The following is a 19,173-nucleotide window of genomic DNA, read 5'->3' on the forward strand; positions in this document are numbered from 1 at the left end:
GAAAGCTGCAATATGTAAGTATTGGCCACCTGTCGAATTCATACTCAAACAAATAGGGGGCAGCATATCAGCAGAGTAACTGCTAACTGCTCCTAGCTTGGCAATTTTAGCATCTAAATGTGCAGCGGTGTAAATATCTTTAGAGGCTTTGTTTTTAATTTATACTGTTATATTGTTCTTTCTGTTTTTTTGTCACAGAGAACTGAGGGAGTGTTGGTGTTTTTAACACTAGCACAGTTTTAGACCAGGATGTTTCGGGGCTAGCTGGTTAACATGCTAACAATTCTAGTACATTTTTAATTGTTTTCAACAAAAAATCTTACATATTGCACCTTTAAAATCTACATGAAGGTAGAATCATTTCAACAGCTGTTACCAAAGATTGCATTAGACGGCACACAGTGATCCTATATCGAGGTCGAACATGTATCGTTTAGACGCAGTTGAAACGTTTCTCAGCTTCCGCTGATAATCAAGTGATGAAGATGGAAAAGATGAATCTAGGGCAGAGGTTTTCAACATGAACCCACGTGGCCCCTTGAGGCTACTTGAAGGTTTCAGGGGAGAGAAAAAACAAAACAACTGTAACTGTACTTGTTTCAACAATGAATGAATTACCGTGTGGGTTCAGGCGGCACATTTCTCTTGAATTTATTTATAGACAATACAAAATAACTACAGCCATTTCATAATCATGGCAATATTGCATTCAGAAGCAAAAAAACCCAACTATATTTATCTAAAGTAGAGCATATAATGTTACTACTGTGGACGTAATTGCCCTAACTGGTCTAATCCCTCATTATTCTTCATACTCGTCGTCTGTTTTTTTTTTTTAAAAACACAGCATTTGGTTTCCCCCACTTTCACTGAAATCAAGCCAGGCTGTAGAGAGTGAATGCAGAAAACACAGTTGCTCCCACATCATCATTAGTGTGACTGGAAGACAGCACACTTCTGTTCATATTCACATTTTTGCTACAGATTTTTTTTTTCCCCAAAAAAATTGTCATCCAACTACGACTTTGTGCTTGGAGCTCTAACTTATTTCCAGCTTTAAAGTTGTACCAAGCAAGATTTCTATGTCATTATCTACCACCAAAGATAATTGTTTAATGTTACTTTACCATGGTTGGAGTAAGTTAAAAATCTAAAACACAAATAAACTTCTCACATGTCTTTGATAGACATCTCTCTGGTTACCAATGGCTAACTTCTAAGTTGTAAACATCCATCAATGTGTCTGTTAAAAAAAAGGTAAACATTGTATTCAAACATAATAATAAATCTAATTTAAAGCTGCACTAATCATATTTTTATGTCAATATTGGGTCAAATATAACTAATTATGACTACACTGTGAAAGATGTTGCTTGTAGGAACAAACCCACAGATTTAGATAAGATAAGAAAAGATAAGACTTTATTTACAGCAGCTCAAGAGACAAAAACAGAGGCAAAAAGTGATTGAATCATCGATAAAAATAAAAAAAAGACAAATCAAGATAAATAATTGTAATTATAATTATTAACAACAACAACAACACTATATAAACTATATTCCCCTCTCAAACAGAGATAAGACCAAGAAGGACAGTTGCACAGGATAATTGTACCTATGATTGTAATACACACATAGTATGTAATAACTGAAAGAAGTATAAAAATGTAAATGTATATTTAAAAAAATAATAAAATTGCACATAGACATTGGATTGCCCAGGATACAAACAGGAATTGCACAGAAATGTTGCAATATCCACCCCACTAGTGCGTTTTAGCATCTTTCTGCTCATTGTTTTGGTTTTACAGCCCATAACTTGCTGTTTTTTGCTTAAACTTGCTTCAAGGAGACTAAATATTGGACTGAGATTCGTCAAATGGCCAAAAACACCAAATGAATACTAATGTTGGATCGTGTTGTCTGATTATGTAAATAGTAAATATGAAACAACTGTTTTGTATTTGTATTAAAGGTGAAGCAAGTGATTGTAGGGGAAAATGGCTAATGGTTGAGTCTCAGTCCCTAATCGTCAAATACTGATGCTTATGGTTGGTGACGCACGGCTTCAGCTGTCTCTGTGAATTGTTTCTACACTCAATAATCACAGATAATATTTGATCAGAATTACTCCCATTTGTTCAGGATACCATAATCTTCCAGGACAGGTGGCCTAGCACCAATACAGGAAACCCTGCCAGTTGTATAAGGTTTCATATCATTCTTACACAACTCTAGTATTCTCTGTGATACTTCCTTTATTTAAATAGATATTATTGTTGTTTGCACTGTGACTGATACTGTGACGTCTTTCGGTCAGATTCTGCTTGGATTATTTGATTCGCTAAGCGGTGATCTTGGCGGCAATGTGACTTTCCCTGTTCATGTACCTGGAAGAGCTGCAGTGTCTGCTTAGTCAGCTTAAAAAGCTAGCAATGCCAACTACGCAGCAACATTAAACACTTCACCTACAGTAGAAGACATCAGCTGTTAAGACATTTAATTGAAAAGCTGTAATGAAGTTTCTTTAATCACCGCTGGAGTAATCAGCAGCAGGGAATTTAACAGATTGTTAATTTAAGTGCTGCTATAAAACTTATGACAGTTTGATCAACGTTGTCAAATCAGGCTTGGCTTATAAAGATTTCATCTTTCCGGACTGATGTCATTCACCCATCCCACCGTCCAACGTCGGCTTTTTGCTGATGCTCTTTAGCTCCGTCCAAACTGGTAAGAGTGAAGTTGACATTTGGGTAGTTTCACAGCGGGATGCACTGTCCCTCAACACAGGCAGGTTTCAGCTGACCAATTAAACACGGTTCAGCAGGCCCATCTGCACCATATGATTCAGATTATATTAAAAGCACACGTTTGTGGCTGCTCTTGCTGGATAAATGAACTTTAGGTATTGTCCTTGTTCCTATAAATAAGTGTCCTAACGTCCCCAGGCATTAAATGCACTCTGGATATTTTAAAATAGTAAACACATATCTTTCCCGAGGGCTGTGCTTTTCTAGGTTTGCTACTGCGAGGATGCATCATTTGTACAAATATGGTTCGTTTTGCTTGTGAATTCGCTCCGCTCATGCAATGCTTATGGTCTGGAGCGGTCATTTGGTGGTGGATCTGGTTTTCCACAGCCCTCCGTTTACCGTTTAGCCTTGTGGGGTTTTTTTTTATTGCTGTGATATAACAAAAGTCCTTTCATGCTCACTGTCACCACTTGGTAACAATGTTAAATTGATTGAATAGCTGTATGTTGAGTTATATGTCGCGCATTTCATGCAACAATTGACAACAAGCCTGCATACATACAGTATACTGTATATATATGTATATATACATATATACATATATATGTGTGTGTGTATATATATATTAATATGTATACTGTACGTACTTACAAAGAACAACAACAAATCCATGAAAGCAACAAGGGGCAAAGGAAGCGAACGCTCCCACACCCCTATAAAAACATAGACATAAATCATGATCAACAACAGTAACAATAAATATCCAAAGACAGTTAAGAGTCATTTCATAGAAGTAGCAAAGGCCAAAGAGCATAATAACACACGATAAGTAGAGAGGCAACTTATCCGCCTATGCAGTTTTCTGAATAGGCATGCAAAGATCATTTAAAGGAGCAATTTGTAAGATATGGCCAGAAGTGTCTATGTACTGTGTTGATAGTCTGTTAGCCCCCCATAGTTTCAGCTGGATGTATGTATGCCAGCTGTTCGCCTAATAAATAAACAAAATAAACTCATATAATGTCAAAAAATAAATTACTCTTACTTCTATTGTCCTTACTACTTTTTGTTATTATTGCACTGTGAAATAATTTGTCCATGTTATGATATTCAGACAACACAACAAAATGGCTAACACACAATATAACTGACTGTAACAGTACAGGATCTCAGACACACTGAGAGGTTCACTAGGTACAGTACACCCTACGTAAGTGATAAAATGGACCATATTGCATCTTTGTACATGCAGAAGCATTGTAGTGTGACTGTGTTTAGTGTCACGCACGTTTTTCACTGAGGTGGTGTTTCTCTTTAATAAATCAAACTAATGGAGGCCACAGAAAAGACCTGATCATTGTAAATCAGCCTGATTCACACACAAAGGCCTGGTTAACATAAATAAATGCACCTCAGCGTTTTGCTAAATGGATTGCACGTATTACCCGGCAACCTGCCACCTCTTCTGGATTTGCATAACCTTATAAATAAGAAAGCATTTTCATAATACGTCTTGTTAGAGGGACGTGAATGGCGCCTCGCCCCGCCATGCATGAGAGCACTTCACCGAGGAGTAATGATCTCTTTAGATTGTATGTGAGATGCTGTTTGCTGTGTAGTACAGAGTGTAGAGTAAAACGTGAAAGCTTTTTGAATTGTCCGAGCATGAACGACGGAGCTTCAGTAATTATTGAAAGAGACAGAGTGTAGAGAAAGCAAATGGACCTGATGCAGCAGCGCTGATGCAGCAGCGCATTATCACTTGAAAAGGAAGCATGTGAGGACTTTACTCTTTCTATCTGTCACATCAGCGTGAACATTTAGGACACATTTTATACGCTTAAAATCTTGGCTCACTTGCCGCCCCGGCTCGCCAAATTTAATCTTGCAAGAGTTCCCTCTGAACTGGTTTGTACGGGTCAGGTGTAGGTGAAGCGAGTTTGCACGCAATTCATCTGGTTTGCGAACAAAGACAGTGGAAAGAAATAAGACGGATTTATGGAGAGCTGGAGTTCTTCATGTATTATTGGAAGCTGTATAGCTTTTGGAAGAAATTACTTTTTTAAATGTGCTGAACTGCTTGTGCATAATGAGAATATATTGTTTTTATGAACGATATATTGACTATACAATACTTGACCTTGGTAAAAGTTTTTACCGTTAACACAATGTTCACCTTCGTCCGCCTCGTTTCAGCGTCATTTAAAGTCAACTCGGCAACTCGTGCACCAAAATGTTCTCAGACTTTACAAGTTGCTGTTCCAACTCGAGAGGACATTCACATAAATTTTCCCAGTCTCAAAATGTTTTTCTGATCATTTCGACAGCACACGAATGCATTGTAGATAGTTTCCAGGAGGTGGTCAGGATAGACGTCGGGCTCACACAGTGTTCGCATCCAACCTGTGATCAGCACACTGCTTTCATAAAGGTTAAAGAAAGGTCTTGATTTCACTGATATGTTAAACACCTGTATGTGCATGAATCCTTTAGGTTACATTTCTCACTATTTCACAAACTGTCGTGTTACTGGGTCGGCTGTGCAGCCTCTCCCGCAGCTCTTCAACTTTGTCTTGTTCTGTTACTTCCTGTAATATTTCAAACTGACCAGGGAAATGACCGTGTCTCGTCTCCCGACTCTGTTTAACAATAAAAGCCTTCCCGTGTTCTGCCGGTTGAATGCTTTTAATGTGACCCAGCAACAGATTTAATTAACGGCAACTTAATACAGCTCTAGTACCACTAAAGTCAGCCATGCATACAGTAGGTAGGTAATGTGAATCCCTCACAGGATTGACAATTGAAAGCATTCAAAATTACTTACATAAAAAAAAAATAGCATTAAAAATATATCATGAAAAATCTTGGGGATTATAAGATTAAACCCCCAGTTTTGGTTTTGCAGTATCTCCACTTTGTTTTGCCCCTTTGGGTGTTCTGCCTCTAACTGTTGTCTCTTATCCAGACAGGATAACTGAGGTGAAGACAAACATCTACGTCACCAGCTTTGGACCAGTTTCAGACACAGACATGGTGAGAGCAGATATTGGACATTTATTTATTGTGTTTAATCATTCACCCACATCTGTGCTGTCGTTCAAACAGACCAACCACCTCTACAGCTGACGGCCTTGTGTTCCCTGTTCCACAAACTTTAAGGAAGAAAAGATGCTTTTTCTTTTGCTTTATTTTTAGTTTCATCGCGGCGTTCCCTCCTTTCATAATTGCATCATGTCCTCCTCTCCCCACGCGCAGCACACTACTGAAGTGGGACGAGTTTTCCACACTACAGCACGATGTCTATTCATCTGACAATTTTCATCTTATAAATTATTGAAAGTCCTCTTGTTATTCTAGTCACTCCTTTGTTTATCCTGGGCTTTCCTGTTTATCATTCTGAAGCATGCACCCACCTTCACATCATATCATCAGCGTCCCCTCTATTGTTGAAGACCCATTTTCCAAGTGATTGATCTATTGATTTAACAGTTATGATGTTGGAGTTCAATGCAGTGGCCTCTGAAAGATATGTAAAGTAGAAGGCCCTCAGCTTAACATAAACCACGTATGTGGAACAGGTTTCTGACAGGAGGAGAAATCGTTTAGACTAGAAATAAAAATAATCGAATGGCGGAAATCCCAGTTCCAGATCACCACCCACATCTGATCTGTCCACTTAATTTCAGCCAAAGTATTCCTTGTGCCTCTTTTCCTTTTTTTAAAAAAAAATAAGAAGCAAACAGATGGAGAGAGGCGAAAACATGATCACCTTCAGTTTCACTGGCAGAGGTTATCACTGAGTCGCATTACAGCTTATAACCAAAATAAATCAGCCACTTATATGTCAGAATTAAACACAACATGTCACAACATATACTCAAGTATAAAAAATAGTTTTCATAAGTAAAATTAACATTATGGTGTAGCAAAATTGGACAAAAGGCTCCAAATCTTCAGGTTTTAGTCTTACACAGTGTGAAATATTCTCCTGATTGATTGATTCAGACACTGTGGAGCAATTCGGCTGATTGCTGAGGTGCCAGCTTTATAGGATTTATAGGATGTTTAAGATTTATAGAAAGTCTACTGACAGCGAAAGCTGTAAAATGCAATAAAAATAATCAGTAGAAGAAGAAAGAATTTAGAATTTAGCTTCAAAAGAGCAGAAGTCAAACAACCAGGTCGAAGGTGTCTTAAAAATTAAAAGCAAAAAAAGCTTTATGGCACAGAGTAATAAGCATATCTGGCTTTAGCTACACAGATAATGCTTGTCAGAAGGATTTATTGTTAATGTTGGTCTTGGTCTAGAATGGCACTCAGTAGAGCGCATACCTCCGCCAAGGCCCAACAGTCCCCTTTAATTCAATCATGCCTAATCCAATATCAGATGAAACATATTAAAATCCACCAGAACCAGATCTGTGTTTGAATCAACATTAAATTGTACTCACTCATAGATACCAGCCACCTAAATACATAACTTTTTTTTTTTTTTATCAAGATCCATATATCATTCCCTGAGAAATTAATGAAATGTCGGGGAAAAGCAGCACTTTCTCGCAGTGTTAAAGAAAGTGAGAAAAATTCCAGGATCCATCCCTTTATCCGGATCCACACTAAAAGTTAATGGGGTCTATTCTGGGCCGAGACGCAGCCTCTATCCAAGTTTAGTGGAAATCCGTCCAGAAGTTTTTGTGTAATCCTGCTGACAAACCAACCAACCAACAAACAGACACGGTCCAAAACACAACCTGCTTGGTAGAGGTAAAAAATATAAAAATATCACCAACACTATGGAGCCTCAGAGAAAAACATTTTAAAAAACAGTGATGTAGACTGAATTGTGTACGTCTTATGGTATGTACATGGACGAAGACTTGGACTACCTATGTGCTGAACGTAGGACATACACCTATCTCGTTTGCACCAATCAAACAAAACACTGGAACTGATTGTATCTTGTGTGCACACAATAGCAAGTGGAGTGCTAAAACGTCATCATATATATTTTTTCCAGATGCCACCGCGGGGCTCTGTATATTTGATTGACTGCTCATATTTACTGCCTTGTTCTCAGGAATAACTTTAGTGATAGCTACAGCTACTAAAAATATTAAACAGACATAAATTGTAATAACGGAGGATTATGTTTTTTACCTTAAAATAAAGCCATTAGTTTTGGCTTCAGCGGACAGATTCAGTGTCTCAGGATATAAATGTCAGCGGCCTTTCAACTCTGCAGGAATTTATTTTTCTCTCCCTCTCGCCAGCACAAAACACACACACTCTGGTGCATACGCACAGTTCACAGTGCAGTGCTTCCTGCCCTAAATCCTTCCTTGCGTGTGTGTTTTTTTTCTTCTTCTTTTTTTGACAACAGAGGATTGTAGGTCAAGGGGTTGTCTCAGCCTCAGAGCCAGCTTAGGAAAACACCGGCTCAGAGAGCTGAGAGCACCTTGATGGAGCCTTGATAAATAGAGAGAGCCATACAGTGCCCAGTTTTAAAGTGGCAGGTGAAGTCAGTCGTGAAGAGCTGCTGCTTGTAGGCTCCGATCAACAGGGCAGTGGAGAGTGCCCTGTGTTTTATTTAACATTTTTTGCAGGAGAAATGGGGCTCATTTTCATAAAAGTGGAAAGTTGAATCATATAATAAAGCAATAATATAGTCGTATCTATTTACTCATACAGTACATCCCCTCTGTCCACAGGAGTACACCATAGACGTTTTCTTCCGCCAAAGCTGGAAGGATGAGAGGTTGAAATTTCATGGACCGATGAATATTTTGCCCCTCAACAACCTGATGGCGAGTAAAATCTGGACTCCGGACACCTTCTTCCACAATGGGAAGAAGTCTGTGGCTCATAACATGACCATGCCTAATAAACTGCTGCGGATCAAAGACGATGGGACTCTGCTGTACACCATGAGGTAATTCAAGTCCAAGAAGCACGTCTGAGGAAAAAGTCACAAAGTTCATGCAAATGTGTTGAGATGGATTCCAAGGACTAGCTTGACACTGTAGATAATATGCTTATTAGCACTCTTGCTAAGCGTAAGCTGAGAAGTTTGAGACCACCCTCTTGTTTATACGTTAAATATCAAGCTAGTGCTAGCAGTCCATTAGCTTAATAGCCCCTTTTGTAAAATTGACTTCAATGCCTGGGGCAGTATGTAGGGGCCCGGTTTCAGCTAAGCTAAGCTAACAAGCTGCTGGCTAGCTTATGCCAACTGTCCGTTAGCTTAATAGGGCGCTTAAGCCCTGTAACCAAAACTTGGTGTAATTTTTGTACGAAGATACAACATCTTAATTAGTGAATGTGAGACACTAGAGACTTCTGCGGTCAAGCAGCTAACTTCAAAAATCTAACAGTTTAGCCCTCCGCTAACTTGAACTTATTTCACTATGTAAGCTTAGGAGAAAACATTTTTTTGGACGTGGCATGGTGTGGCATGACATGACGTCAAGCATGAGTTAGGGCTAAGCTAAGCTAACAAACTGCTGGCTGTAGCTTCATCTTTAGCATACAAATTTGTGAGTGGTATCAATCTCATCAGCAAACTATCTGCAAGAAAGTGAATGATGTATACCTCAAACTGTTCCTTAAAGGGGAAAGACTTGAACAGAACACTTACCTTGCTAACGCGTGTGATAGCCTTACAGAAGTACAATCAGTAGTGATACAGATTCAGCATTTGTTGAAACGTCTTCTTCATGCATTCTATTTTCTGCAACTTTAGCATCTTTTTGTTAACATGCATTTCAAGAAAATCAATTTGAATGATAAACAATTGCAAGTTATTATCACAGAGGTTGAATAGTGTTGAATACTTGCATACAATGCAGTTTCTTATAAAGAGCTAACCTACAATCTCACCGTAAACACACGAGTCGTTGGATTTCTGCTGGTCTCTGCAGCACCTTGTTTACTTTGCTCTGCTGATTATGGTTAAGGTGAATTATTTTAGATTCAAGGCATTACAGATGGGAAGTGTCTTGAATAGTGCATGAGGCTTGTGTTTTTTTTAGTTTTTTTTTTTAGTTTTTTGTCTTTTTTTTTGAGACCGTGCCTAATCTGTGCTGTTTACTTTTCATGCATTTGCAAAGTCTCCTTAATTTTCTGTGAATTGGATGCAGGTTAACTGTGCATGCAGAGTGCCCAATGCATCTGGAGGATTTCCCCATGGACTTTCATTCCTGTCCACTAAAATTTGGCAGCTGTGAGTAACTCTGATGATGATAGCGCCTGAGGGACCTTTAACTAAAATGCTATGTTTTTTTCTATTTCTTCTCCTCACTGGTTCTTTGGCAAATGAGCAGCCTGAGAGTCGAGTGAAGCTGGACTGCATGGCTCAGTTTTCTCGCAGTTGCCCCACAAATTTTAACCATGTGCAGCTATTAAACAGATATAGAATAAGTGACAGATAATAAAGCACTGAGCACTGGAAAATGTGGGCAAAAGAATGTTAAACCCATCCAAATATTTCATTTTGTGACTTTGACTCTATTTAATCACTACATTGTTGCCATGGCTTCTTTACATTTGGATGAAGATGTTTTGCTTTAAGCTGCTTGGTTTAAAAACAATTGATTATTAAGTATCAGAACATGGTGGGTCAAGTCCGAAATGCCTTGACTTCTCACATTATTCAAACATCCCATTTACTTTCAATGCATTTATGTAATGACCTACAGTAGTTTACATTAATCCCATTTGTTAGACGAATACAGTAGCACAACATGATTGGCAGAACATTTCAGTAATTCTATATTGAGGGAAATAAATCTGTTTTTCTGTTTCATCAGCCGTTCTTAGGTCAACAGACAAGCTTTCAGATTTCACATTCAGTGAATGCTGTGACTGATTGAAAAGGTCAAATGTCACTGCGCATCAGTTGCTTGTTGGCTTTATGAATCTTCAGCTACTGAGAGATTTTTCCTCTCGACAGCATTTTTCTTTTCTAGAAACCCAGCACCAAACACAATGTAGTGGGGGGCTTTTCATTTGGGTCACTGAAATAATTTCTCGAAAAAATCATCAATAGCTGCGGTTGCCCCAGATTTATCCCCTATGGGTTTATCCTCTTCTCTTTTTTCAGATGCCTACACAATCTCAGAAGTGACTTATGCTTGGACTCGAAATGCCTCCGACTCTGTGGTGGTGGAAGGAGAAAGCTCCCGCCTAAACCAGTATGACCTTCTTGGACAAACAGTCGGGCAGGAAACCATCAAATCTAGTACAGGTAAGAACTAAATGACTCCTCAACCTCCAGCTGACGTCTGTCCTCATTAAAAGAGCAATAAGTAAGAATTTTAGTTGAATTTTATTTTTAAAAAATGAACTAAACGTATCAACAGAATGTGAAGAAAAAGCAGTTTTAACTTCACGATGTCTATGTATTCTGTTGCAGAGTATATCTACTGAAGTTAGCATGCTAACAAGCTAGCCCTGGCCTGTCCCTAGTCCAAAGCTCCTGTGCTATCATTGTAAACATCAGCACTCCTCCATTGCTCTGAGCTCCCAGTTCAGACCACTAGATGCACGGCTAACCAAGCTAATTAGCTAACAGCAGCTCCAGTTTACAGCAGTGGGAGGCAACCGCCATTCCGACATTAGGCCCTAATTGTCGAAATGGCAACACTTAAACCTTTAATGAAACATCCCATCATTCTGACATTTTTTGCCTCGTAAGGTCGGAATGGTGGTATTTATTTCTTTTTTAAATGTCTTGCCATTCTGACACATCTTTTAAAAGGGTTAGGGTTATGGGTTATGGGTTGCGGATAATGGCGATATGTCGGATTTTTGGGATGTCGGAATGCCAGCATGTAACCAGCAGCAGTTAGCTGTTACTCTGGTGATAAGCTGCCCTCTATTTGCTTGGATTATGACTACAGCAGTTGGCCAATTCTTACATATTGCACCTTTAAATGTTCCTCCAGCTTAGAAAATCTCTGACATAGAAAAGAAACCTGGATTTGGGATTTTCATTTACTAGCAAATTGTACAAAACAAGACATTAACCTGAAACCTGTGATGGTGTCTACAGCTCTGACCTGTTTGTTTTTGTGTAATGAGAAATCTAGATATCTTTATTATCTCAATTCCAAACTGTCTCAGTGTGAAAATCAAACTGTGGAAATTTTCCGCCCGTTTGGGTGGATGTTGAACTTGTCCACCTCCTACATGTAGCAGGAGGCGTCCGTAGCTCGCTATGAAACGCTTGCTAAGTTTTGTCTTTTTGTTACTCACTTTATTTGGCTTGAAAAATGCAGAGAAACATTTGTTCTGGCTTCCTCTGCATGACAAAGATTCAACAAAACAGGGATTTGGCAGTCATGCATCTTGAATTCCCTACTTTGTTCTGTATTTTGTTAATCTGCATTCAGCATGGCCTGGAGACCTAGAAGCAGCATGACAGGTGAGCTGATGCTGCGACAAGCCTCTTCACGTTATAAACCCCCCTCGGGGAAACAAATATGGGCAAATATTCAAATTCACTGCAGTTTCCTTTGGATGGATTTGAAGTGGGTGTCAATAAAAGCAGATGTTGGTGCAGAATTACACATAAAGAAGCACATCTGTCTGTGAAGCTATCAGAGACGCTAAGAGAGGAACTTCAGCAGAACAGCTGCTGGGTTCTTCAGTGATTTAAGAGTCTTATTTTGTGCCCAAACACACAGGAACATCTTTTAAAAGTGACATGGTCTTGCCCCAGAAAGTGATAACTTGATGTGCATTGAAAATGTGGCATTTCACTCAAATAGACCTGCAGCACGTGAATCGAACAGTGACAAGCTGGTTAGTGGGCAGGATAATTAAGTCTAGATGAAAGTTTTAAAACGTGGACTTGAAGTGAAAAGCTTGTAAAAAATGTTTTTAAGGGCTTTTTTCTTAATTTTATGCGTTAAACCCCTTCTCTGAACAGAATTTGTCCAGTCATCGCTGTGCAACTGAGCTACAGTTGGCACGGAAAGACCTGACTAGCTTTGGATTTTACCACGTGCTGTAGCTGTGTGCAGGCGGGACAGTAAAAGAGATGGCATAGAAAGAGTTTGGAGGGTGTTGTAGCTCTTCTTGCTCTTTCCAAAAATACATGAGCAACCAAAAGTGTGCAGAATTGATTAACTTCTTTTCCGTGAATGCCAATTGTTAGCATACTTGGCTGAGTAGCTAAATTTCACTACTTACACTAGGAACTTGAGTGACCAAGCGTTACTTCCAAGACTAAGAAGAATTTTATAACTGACTGCATTTTTGTGAGGTCACAGGTTTTCCCACGTTTTGGAAGCTTTTCCTGAATGCTAGCATTATGTTCACTAAGCTAATAGCTTAGCAGTTGCTTTGCTTCTGTTATGGTTTGGTTAAACAAGAAGCATGAATCTAACTGCTAGTCCAGTTTGTAATCAGCTAAACAGGGTTAAGTTAAATTCTCCTTGTCGTAATGCCCAAATCCATAAGCATGTTGTTTTGAAGCCATGCTGACTCTGTCAGGTGCATGTACAGAAATAGAAAGATGTTATTTCCAAGACGATCAGTTGTCACGTTTAATTTATTTATAAAACGCTTTCAACAAGCATATTGTTCACAAAGTGAATACAGCAAACAAAGCACAGAAATACATAGGAATATAGGCTATAGAATAAAAACAGGAGATAATGAGGGATAAAAATAGAACCAACACATTTCATGCAAACAAGAAACGGGGCGAGAACTTCAGTGTGCAAACACAAGTCCATACATGTTTCTGTATGTGTGAAGATGGGAGGGACAGGAGAAATAGCTCCAATAGACACTGAGGAGAAAAAGCTTGAGAGATGAGATTTGAAATTGGATGTAAATTGTGGTGAATAAACGGGCCTTGAGTCTGGATTTAAATACTGAGACACTGTGAGGCTAACAGGCTTCTTGTTGAGAGACGAGAGGGAGGGATGAAGGTTGGCAGCTGTTTTCCTTTGCATGCTGGGAGTGACAGGGAATCTGACACCCAGTGACTGGAGATTATATGATGGCAGCAAGCAAATCACTGATGAAGGCTATGTAATACATTGTAAGTTGGGAAAAAGAATTTGCAATAAATACAGGGAGCCGTTAGAGAGAGAATAAGGCCAGACTGCAGCGCGATTTGTTCTTGGTCTCTGGTTTTCTGCATGTAAAGAAAAGGAAACACTTCCACCTCATTGAAGTAATTGAAATAAAACACATATATATTAACATTTGACAAGATCCTTTGAGGTCACGCCACAGCATCTGAAATAAGACAGCTGCTGGAGCTGCTTAGAAGAAGACATTTGTCATCCACCTTGTGTTGTTTACCATTTATTTCCCATGTTTTAAGTTTAATTCTGTTGGGAACTATCATGTCACACAGCAAATAAAAATGGAAATACAAACCGACTCTGCAATATGGCTCTGCCCTCCGTAAGGCAACCTGCTGTGGCAATACACCGGAGCAGAATGAAATACTTAGCACAGTGATAAATAACATGCAGGGACCATTGCAAATAATCCCTCCAATGGTTATTAACTTAGAAATAAACGCCCTCCAGGGAGCGCACAAACAGAGCAGAACCAAAGCAGGTGGAGGCTGGGTGGAGTGGAGCAGCAGTAACAGCAGCGGGCACACGTCAGCATACAGAGTGAATGTGAATATCTTTAAATAGGACGCCAGATCAGTGCAGTGGGATGTGATTTCTGTGGTTCGGTTGCTTAACTGACACAGCAGAGGGTGAAAGAGGGACAATGTCATGTTATAAGTAGTTAACATGCTGCATAACTGCAAAAGAGATACTGTGTCATTATTAGGGATAATACAGTAATAATGATAATAATAAATAATAATAATAACGTGAGTGTAAGCAATAAGATTAACTGATCCTGAAGGCCCTCAAAATACACCCGACAAATGAGCCAATTTCAACAGACACGCACAGTATATCACAAGGCGGGTTGCCATGGTGACAATTCATGTTGCCATGGTAACACAAGCATAAACTAATCATAAAGTACTTATATAGCAGTTTTTGATACAGAAGTCACCAAGCAGGCTTTAAAAAGAAACATGAGAAATACCGAGGCTTCAGAGGCGAAAGCAGTGGAGGGTTCACCAGATAAATGTGGTGGTTTCAAATATGACTATAAGGGACAAACAACATTGTTCAGTTACGTACAAAACAAATCCGTTCATTCAGTTTTGTTTTGCTTTCTTTCTTTTTTCTTGAGAAATACCGAATGGTTAGTATGGTCTGCTTATATACAAGCTGTGACAAGAGGGTCACCAGCAGACACTGCTTTATTTTAGGGGTTTAGGGATCGTAAGAAAAACCCAGGTGACTACTAGAGTTAGACAGAGTGCTGTTTGTCATGGCCTGGGTGATAATGGGTAAAAGGTCTGAGGTGTAGCAAGGAGCAACCTCACACCAGTTGAATTGAGAATCCATTTCTAAAACTTGAATGGCACCCAGTAGAGCGCATACCTCTGCCAAGGCCCAACAGTCCCCTTCAATCAAGCCTAATTCAATATCAAACTCATTAGCCCTGTATAACTCTAAATTTCAAACCACCCATAACTGCTCAGCCATAGTTAAATCTCACCCAATCTGAAATCCACATCAACTGTATTCACTCATAGGTGGCAGCTAAATACTCTCGATTTATGTCATCAAGATCCATGCATTATTCCCTGAGAAACTGACAGAAATGTAAAAAAAACAAAACAAAACAAAAAACACCCACATCTCACAATGTTAAAGAAAGAGAGAAACTGAGAAAGTGAGGACTGGCTGCCTAAAACTAATTGGGAACCAGACTAAGGATGCCTGGTAATCATACTAATACTAAAATTAGCGGTAAGATCCTTGCTGCAGCATTTTTAAGTTTAAAAAAAAAAAAAAGGTGTTGTGGTGGATGAGAAGATTTTGTTTGACTGAGTGACAGCGCTGATCTAATTTTAGCGATACTACTCAGTAGAGGAAAACATGATGGAAGAAGCCTTTGAAAAACTGTTCTTGCAGGACGACGATAGCAGTGATCATAATGCTGGTGAGAAATGTGTAGGTGTGCTGTAATTACTGGGAGACCAGTGTTGTTGTTTTTTTTAACTTTTTTGCATTTTTAGTACATTTTGTCTAAATGGAGCATGCATAACATTACTGAAAACCATCTTCCATCTACCACCAGTCTTTTTGAATTGATGAAGAGGTTTCTTGTCTTCAAAAACAGCCATTTTTATCAGTTTGTGTCACTGCTGTGTGAAAATCAGCTTGCAGAAACTTGAAATTTGCTTTTTGAAAACGATCAGCACTAATGCCAAAAGTATACATCATTTGTAATAAAAAGGCAAAAACATGCAAAAGCACAGGAATGGACAGAAGAGTGGAGGGAGTCTGTCCTGTGGTGGAAATGTGAATTATGAGTATCAGGGCTTTGGAGAATGTAAAGAATGAGTTACATTTGATGATCGTGAAATAGCTTGAAAAGTTTGTTCCTGGTGGAGGATATCGACCTTGGGGTTATAGCCTCCAGTCTTTGACTGTAAAGTTAAGGCAAGAGTGGGTGTATTGCAAAGCATCACTGTGGAGTTAGACGTCTTATTTATGTTCCTGAGCATGAACAGGGAATAATAATCTGCTCTCGGGCTGCTCCAGTTTTTATTCTTGGAACTAGAAGATTTTGGGATAGTTTGGGTAAAAGCGTTATAAAAAGTGTCAACTCTAGACCTGCTTTCTTATTTCACAGGCAAAGACCACATTTATTGAAATGATGTGTGACATGCCTGTGCTATTAATATGATCTTTATCCTGATAACAGAGTAATAAAATAGATTAAACAAATCTTACATTTGATCTAAAGGGATCTCTTAAATCAAATGCAGGCACTGTAAACAGGCTATGATTTAGTTTCAGACTGCACGCAGAAAAAAATGCATCTGTCACAAAAAAACAGAATGCGTCTCTGGGCAAAATGCTCCACCACTACTCCCTATAGGTATCAATTACCAGTATAGAGTATTTCCCCAGTGACTGCATTCCACTATCAAGGGAGTCCCTGCTTCAGTTTCATTGAGTAAGAATATCCTTTCATGCACTAAATGCTCCTATCTAGGTTAAGTGGTGTATGATGCCTCGGTAGAAGGCAGAATGCCTGCCAGTGACTGTTTCTCTTGTTTAACTAGTCACTCCACATTATGTGATTGGCTGACTTTAAATTAATCATTCATTACTAGCGTGTCAGTGTTTGGTGTAGCGTACTTCCAAACTAGGTCATTTGGCACGAATGAATGTGCTCTCAGGCTTCACAGAGACGGACATCTTGCATAAGCGGCCTCTGAACATACCAACAGAGCGTTACAAAAATCCCACTATTCAGCCATACATTATCTGTCACACAGTCATGTTCGAGTTTTTACTGAAAAGCACTTACAAATGCTGTGCCAATTTCCATGAATCTCACTTGTTTTGTTTGCTGTCTGAGTGCATACATGAGACATATAAACACACGAATAAACAGAATTAGATGCAGTATTTTACTTCATACACAATGCGTAGTAAACGATTTTCTTGCAGTAAGGTCATTGTAACTTTTTTATAATGTATGTTAATGTAATATTCACAGATTTTTGGCCACATCGAGGCAGCAAAAACAAGCTACAAACACAGAACTCTTCATACGCAAACTTTGTTAGCAAACAGCGGCCCTTTTTTATTTTATTTTCCATCAAGTATGAAGCAACATCAACATTCATTTAGAATCACGTTTCTGGACACCTAACAAATTTAAGTCCAGTATTTGGTTTCTCTGTTAGCCCTGTTAGCATGTGATTGAAGTATTTTACTCTTTATCTGCTAAATCTAGGTTCATGGTAATTTAATTGTCATTATACAACACAGAATAAAAGTTTGTTACTCCATGTTGTACAAACATCGAACATATATACGCTTATTTATATACATAAACACATAATGGGTTTTTTAAATTTGCATTGAGGTGAATTTGAATAGCAGCAACAAGATGGTGATGATAGTGCAATCAGCATCTTCATATAAAAGTTCAACATCAGGGAAACACTGTCCATTGACTTAGACTACATATGAGCCCCAAGCATTAGTGATGTAAACACAGAGTCCACCTGTCCTCATCCCGCTGTAGTCCTACCCTCTGTCGGCCTGGAACATGGTCCGCCCCTCGAGTGTGACAGCTTGATCCAGGATGTTGTGGTGGAGACAGGTCTGTAAACACGTGATCACAACAGTCTCCAATTTCCTGTTGTTTGACCATTTGTCCGTTTCATTTTCCTGCAACCAGACATTAGCCAAGAGCAACCTTAAATCGAAGCTGGATTAGCATGACTCCCATCCTGGATCCCTCCCTTCTCCTCCCTGGGGCAATCTGGCATGTCAGGTTGGATGGTCGAAAGATGCCGTGGGCAGAGATCGTCTCAAAGTCTGCTCCTCGATTGCTCCATTATGTTCATAAGCTAGTTGCTAACTTTGTCTGCTTGTTATTGAGTGCTGGGCAGATATCTTACAGTTGGAAATGGCTCTGGATCATTTCCACTTCAAACAGCTGCCTGTTGAAGTCAAAAATGCGTGGACAGTGAAGAAAGACAGTAAGGTTGAGGGAAGAAATCCAAAACAATGGCTGAAAGATGTTAAAACATTCTCTAGAGCTGTGGGGAGGGACCTTACCACTGAGGCCAGCGTGCATGCTTCCTTGCAGCTCCACTGACCATGGGATGATAACTATGCTCTGTCACTGTTAAATGTGTCCGCCATAATAACGTTATAAGATGTTTGGTTTTTTTGCCCTCTAGTGGCCAAAAATGGATCAATGCAGCTTTAAGCTCTGTAAAAGGGGCCCTCCATCCATTTTAAACCTCAAAATCAATTTACTCTTAATGAGGAGCACTACTCAGCCTGTGAAAACAGCTGTATGATGTCTTCTCTAAATCTGGAAGAGCTTTTTAAATTCTCAAAAAATTACTCTGATGATGTCATCAAGGTAATGTTGGCATGGCTTTGGAGACGGTTGAACGGAAAGTTTTCGAATGGGTCGTAGAGTTTGAAAACATGTGTATTAGACCCTCTATTGAAAATGCTTGGTGTTGTATTATGGGCAGTGCTGGATCCTTAGAGCTGTGAATTGTTGACATGGTTTGTAGTTTGATCCCTCCTGTCCTGTCTACTTGTTGGGGTGTCAGTGGACAACTCCTCCCGATGTCCAGGCCAGGAACCTGCATGGTAGCCCACTGTCATTGTTTCATTGTGCCTTTCAGAAAAGGCCTGTATTTAAAAGTAAACCCTTTCCATGTAGATCACTTGGTGTTGGTGTTTGTTGGTCACAAAAACAAGCCTCTTTAAAAATGAACAGGTATCTCCTAGTGATAAATCCCCTTGAAGCATGTTGTGTCTTGCATGAGAGT

At 39.3% G+C, this 19,173-nt stretch overlaps 1 protein-coding gene across 2 annotated transcripts in view; it reads left to right on the forward strand.

The window, feature by feature from the left end:
- gabra2b (gamma-aminobutyric acid type A receptor subunit alpha2b) overlaps nt 1-19,173 on the forward strand; it is a 36,563-nt gene that overhangs the window by 9,314 nt on the left and 8,076 nt on the right. For both annotated transcript variants that reach the window (XM_084353563.1, XM_084353564.1), the window contains exons 4-7: nt 5,719-5,786; nt 8,462-8,682; nt 9,890-9,972; nt 10,852-10,995. In XM_084353563.1, the coding sequence (XP_084209689.1) occupies nt 5,719-5,786; nt 8,462-8,682; nt 9,890-9,972; nt 10,852-10,995 (516 nt within the window). The remainder of the gene's footprint in view (nt 1-5,718; nt 5,787-8,461; nt 8,683-9,889; nt 9,973-10,851; nt 10,996-19,173) is intronic.

The sequence above is a fragment of the Pagrus pagrus genome, assembly GCF_965226575.1.
Source record: "Pagrus pagrus genome assembly, chromosome: 5".
Classification (NCBI taxonomy): Eukaryota; Metazoa; Chordata; class Actinopteri; order Spariformes; family Sparidae; genus Pagrus; species Pagrus pagrus.